General features: G+C 53.3%; 1 protein-coding gene across 1 annotated transcript; it reads left to right on the forward strand.

Annotated features, from left to right (window-relative positions):
* Window positions 1–2,938: 2,938 nt before the first annotated feature.
* On the forward strand, window positions 2,939–5,424 carry LOC118944107 (mucin-2-like; the record flags this gene model as incomplete). Its single annotated transcript, XM_036962080.1, has 4 exons — window positions 2,939–3,114; window positions 3,717–4,126; window positions 4,704–4,919; window positions 5,126–5,424. Coding segments are annotated over 4 exons (1,101 nt in total), but the record flags the coding sequence as incomplete, so codon positions are not given.
* Between the last annotated feature and the right edge of the window lie 576 nt (window positions 5,425–6,000).

Consider the following 6,000-nt stretch of genomic DNA (forward strand, 5'->3'; position numbering starts at 1 on the left):
ACATTTTGGTGTCTATGTTCACTATTGCAGTCAAGATAATTATCCTACTTCATGGACAACATTAAATCAAGATTCCTGAGGTAAGGTTGCTAAGGTAAGGTTGCTGAGGTAATATTGCTGAGGTAAGATTGATTACTGAGGTAAGATTGATTACTGAGGTAAGATTGCTGAGGTAGGATTCCTGAGGTAAGATTGCTGAGGTAAAGTTCCTGAGGTAAGATTCCTGAGGTAAGATTGCTGAGGTAAAGTTCCTGAGGTAAGATTGCTGAGGTAAGATTGCTGAGGTAAGATTGCTGAGGTAAGATTCCCGAGGTAAGATTCCTGAGGTAAGATTCCTGAGGTAAGATTCCTGAGGTAAGATTCCTGAGGTAAGATTCCTGAGGTAAGATTGCTGAGGTAAGATTCCTGAGGTAAGATTCCTGCGGGTAAAGTTCCTGAGGTAAGATTGCTGAGGTAAAGTTCCTGAGGTAAAGTTCCTGAGGTAAGATTCCTGAGGTAAGATTGCTGAGGTAAGATTGCTGAGGTAAGATTGCTGAGGTAAGATTCCTGAGGTAAGATTCCTGAGGTAAGATTGCTGAGGTAAGATTCCTGAGGTAAGATTGCTGAGGTAAGATTGCTGAGGTAAAGTTCCTGAGGTAAGATTCCCGAGGTAAGATTCCAGAGGTAAGATTCCTAAGGTAAGATTGCTGAGGTAAGATTCCCGAGGTAAGATTCCCGAGGTAAGATTCCTGAGGTAAGATTCCTGAGGTATGATTGCTGAGGTAAGATTCCTGAGGTAAAGTTCCTGAGGTAAGATTCCTGAGGTAAAGTTCCTGAGGTAAGATTGCTGAGGTAAGGTTCCCGAGGTAAGATTCCCGAGGTAAGATTGCTGAAGTAAGATTCCCGAGGTAAGATTGCTGAAGTAAGATTGCTGAGGTAAGATTGTTTTGATCACCTGGGGTATGTTTTGATCACCTGTTTTCCGTGTAAAAACGGAGCAACGTGAAAACTGTCTTTTTTGTTTGTTTATTTTTTTCACACGAAACCAAAAAAAATCTACTTGATATTTCGGCATTCAAATGTGGGTGGGGTTAAATGTGGAAATACCTAGTCAAGTGCCCATTCAACACTTCCTGTCCTGTCGAAGTAGTCCTTCCTGTCCTTTCAAAGTAGGAGGTCCCCCTTCTAACTCCATTCTATTCATCTATTATCAATTAATTGATTTCCAAGGTAAGATTTTTCCATTCCTGCATAAGATTTAGCGTGTATTGTGTGGCGCAGCGGTCTAAGGCACTGCATCGCATTGCTAGAGGTGTCACTACAGACCCTGGTTGGATCCCTGGCTGTGTCACAACCGGCTGTAATCAGGAGTTCCATAAGGGAGGCGCACAATTGGCCCAGCGTCGTCCGGGTTAGAGGAGGGTTTGGCCGGGGTAGGCCGTCATTGTAAATAAGAATTTGTCCTTAGCTGACTTGCCTAGTGTCACAAATATTACCGAAGGTGGCTCCCCTTCTTGTTCGGGTGGCGGTCGTCGTCGCCGGTCTACTAGCTGCCACCGATCCTTTGTTCCGTGTTCGTTTGGTTTTGTCTAATTGGTTTCACCTGTTCATTGTTTAGTTGTTAGGGTGGGGTTATTTAAGTTAGTTTAGCACGCTTCTGTTTGTGCGGGCTTGTTCTTCTGTATTTGTGAGAGGTGTTAGTGTTTTGTTGGGTTTTCTCACTGTCCTGGTATTTTACCTAAGGGTACTTATTGTAGTAATAGTTACGCCTGTGTTGGGTAATACTATTTTGTTCCTTTGATTTTGGACATTAAAGCGTGTTTTTCCCGCATCCTTTGCTCTCTGCGCCTGACTCCACACCCATTCACTCATTGAGCGTTACACCTAGTTTAATAAAAGGATACAGTAAATAAAAATAAATGAACTGCTATAAATGGTGAGCTGACCGATGCATCTTAGCTACCTAGTTAACCGTTGGTCGTCTTATTGAGTGATGCTATCCAGCCAAACCAACAGTATTTATCGCTAGACTAGAGATACAGTATGCCCTAGCTATGGTTAGTCAGCGGTTGCACATCTAACTAGCTGGAATGAAGCAACGGTGTGAATAATAGACTAAATATAGTCATTCACTGTTTACAGCATGTCTCCAGCTACCCAGACCTGTCTGATCAGCCTGATAGGGTGCAGTAGGTATGTCCAGTTTACACCTGTGAAAATATGTGTGTGTGTGTATAGCAATGGAATGAAGGGTTTTGGGGTCCTGTATAGAAACAACCCTGAAATCCAACCCCTAGACACTTGTGGAGATCTGAGACAATTAGACAGGTGTATAGCAATACCAACAACCTTCCACCAAACCTTTCAGAGGGTAAGGTGGAGCTCTCACCATGTCACCATCCACAAGAGTCTAGACTCTGGACAGTAGGGGCTAGGGGTTGTTTCTGGACAGTAGGGGCTGGGGGTTGTTTCTGGACAGTAGGGGCTGGGGGTTGTTTCTGGACAGTAGGGTCTGGGGGTTGTTTCTGGACAGTAGGGGCTGGGGGTTGTTTCTGGACAGTAGGGGCTAAGGGTTGTTTCTGGACAGTAAGGTGCCAGGGGTCCACTCCTACCTCTACCCCTACCTCCACCCCTACCTCTACCCCTACCTCCACCCCTACCTCTACCCCTACCTCTACCTCCACCCCTACCTCTACCCCTACCTCCACCCCTACCTCTACCTCTCTACCCCTACCTCTACCCCTACCTCCACCCCTACCTCTACCTCTCTACCCCTACCTTCACCCCTACCTCCACGCCTACCTCTACCCCTACCTCCACCCCTACCTCCACCCCTACCTCTACCTCTACCTCCACGCCTACCTCTACCCCTACCTCCACCCCTACCTCCACCCCTACCTCTACCTCTACCTCCACCCCTACCTCCACGCCTACCTCTACCCCTACCTCCACGCCTACCTCTACCCCTACCTCTACCCCTACCTCTACCCCTACCTCCACCCCTACCTCTACCCCTACCTCCACCCCTACCTCTACCTCTACCTCCACCCCTACCTCTACCCCTACCTCTACCCCTACCTCCACCCCTACCTCTACCCCTACCTCTACCCCTACCTCTACCCCTACCTCCACCCCTACCTCCACCCCTACCTCTACCCATACCTCCACCCCTACCTCTACCTCTCTACCCCCCTACCTCTACCCCTACCTCCACCCCTACCTCTACCCCTACCTCTACCCCTACCTCTACCCCTACCTCCACCCCTACCTCCACCCCTACCTCCACCCCTACCTCTACCTCTCTACCCCTACCTCTACCCCTACATCCACCCCTACCTCCACCCCTACCTCTACCCCTACCTCTACCCCTACCTCTACCCCTACCTCTACCCCTACCTCCACCCCTACCTCCACCCCTACCTCTACCCCTACCTCCACCCCTACCTCTACCTCTCTACCCCTACCTCTACCCCTACCTCCACCCCTACCTCTACCTCTCTACCCCTACCTCTACCCCTACCCCTACCTCTACCCCTACCTCTACCTCTACCTCCACCCCTACCTCTACCCCTACCTCCACCCCTACCTCTACCCCTACCTCCACCCCTACCTCTACCCCTACCTCTACCTCTACCTCCACCCCTACCTCTACCCCTACCTCCACCCCTACCTCTACCTCTCTACCCCTACCTCTACCCCTACCTCCACCCCTACCTCTACCTCTCTACCCCTACCTTCACCCCTACCTCCACGCCTACCTCTACCCCTACCTCCACCCCTACCTCCACCCCTACCTCTACCTCTACCTCCACGCCTACCTCTACCCCTACCTCCACCCCTACCTCCACCCCTACCTCTACCTCTACCTCCACCCCTACCTCCACGCCTACCTCTACCCCTACCTCCACGCCTACCTCTACCCCTACCTCTACCCCTACCTCTACCCCTACCTCTACCCCTACCTCCACCCCTACCTCTACCCCTACCTCCACCCCTACCTCTACCTCTACCTCCAACCCTACCTCTACCCCTACCTCTACCCCTACCTCCACCCCTACCTCTACCCCTACCTCTACCCCTACCTCTACCCCTACCTCCACCCCTACCTCCACCCCTACCTCTACCCCTACCTCCACCCCTACCTCTACCTCTCTACCCCTACCTCTACCCCTACCTCCACCCCTACCTCTACCCCTACCTCTACCCCTACCTCTACCCCTACCTCCACCCCTACCTCCACCCCTACCTCCACCCCTACCTCTACCTCTCTACCCCTACCTCTACCCCTACCTCCACCCCTACCTCCACCCCTACCTCTACCCCTACCTCTACCCCTACCTCCATCCCTACCTCCACCCCTACCTCTACCCCTACCTCCACCCCTACCTCTACCTCTCTACCCCTACCTCTACCCCTACCTCCACCCCTACCTCTACCCCTACCTCTACCCCTACCTCTACCCCTACCTCCACCCCTACCTCCACCCCTACCTCCACCCCTACCTCTACCTCTCTACCCCTACCTCTACCCCTACCTCCACCCCTACCTCCACCCCTACCTCTACCCCTACCTCTACCCCTACCTCCATCCCTACCTCCACCCCTACCTCTACCCCTACCTCCACCCCTACCTCTACCTCTCTACCCCTACCTCCACCCCTACCTCCACCCCTACCTCTACCTCTACCTCCACCCCTACCTCCACGCCTACCTCTACCCCTACCTCCACGCCTACCTCTACCCCTACCTCCACCCCTACCTCCACCCCTACCTCTACCTCCACGCCTACCTCTACCCCTACCTCCACGCCTACCTCTACCCCTACCTCTACCCCTACCTCTACCCCTACCTCCACTCCTACCTCTACCCCTACCTCCACCCCTACCTCTACCCCTACCTCTACCCCTACCTCTACCCCTACCTCCACCCCTACCTCCACCCCTACCTCCACCCCTACCTCCACCCCTACCTCTACCTCTCTACCCCTACCTCTACCCCTACCTCCACCCCTACCTCTACCTCTCTACCCCTACCTCTACCCCTACCCCTACCTCCACGCCTACCTCTACCCCTACCTCCACCCCTACCTCCACCCCTACCTCTACCTCTCTACCCCTACCTCTACCCCTACCTCCACCCCTACCTCTCTACCCCTACCTTCACCCCTACCTCCACGCCTACCTCTACCCCTACCTCCACCCCTACCTCCACCCCTACCTCTACCTCTACCTCCACGCCTACCTCTACCCCTACCTCCACCCCTACCTCCACCCCTACCTCTACCTCTACCTCCACGCCTACCTCTACCCCTACCTCCACCCCTACCTCCACCCCTACCTCTACCTCCACGCCTACCTCTACCCCTACCTCCACGCCTACCTCTACCCCTACCTCTACCCCTACCTCTACCCCTACCTCCACTCCTACCTCTACCCCTACCTCCACCCCTACCTCTACCCCTACCTCTACCCCTACCTCTACCCCTACCTCCACCCCTACCTCTACCCCTACCTCCACCCCTACCTCTACCTCTCTACCCCTACCTCTACCCCTACCTCCACCCCTACCTCTACCTCTCTACCCCTACCTCTACCCCTACCCCTACCTCCACGCCTACCTCTACCCCTACCTCCACCCCTACCTCTACCCCTACCTCTACCTCTCTACCGACAGCGGCTACAATATTATTTAGTAGAAAGTGTGATTGCGGTTTATTGGGGGTGGGCTCAGGGAGAGTGTGGCAGAGTCAGGGTTCAGACCTGAGCCAACTCCCCCTGTTTATCGTGAGGAGCCAAGGAGGAGACCAGAACCAGAGCCGGTGTTGGAGGTGAGCGAAGCAGAGACTGTGAAGGAGTTAATGGGGAAATTGGAGGAGAGAGTTATGAGGGAGTTGCTGTGTTGGTGCTTTAGGTACGGAATTCGCCCGACGGAGCGTGTCGGGAATTTGATGGCACCTGGGTCAGCGCTCCATACTCGTCCTGAGGTGCGTGTTAGTCGGCTGGTGAAGATTGTGCCAGCCTCA

This window comes from Oncorhynchus mykiss, chromosome 24 (assembly GCF_013265735.2).
Source record: "Oncorhynchus mykiss isolate Arlee chromosome 24, USDA_OmykA_1.1, whole genome shotgun sequence".
Taxonomy (NCBI): domain Eukaryota; kingdom Metazoa; phylum Chordata; class Actinopteri; order Salmoniformes; family Salmonidae; genus Oncorhynchus; species Oncorhynchus mykiss.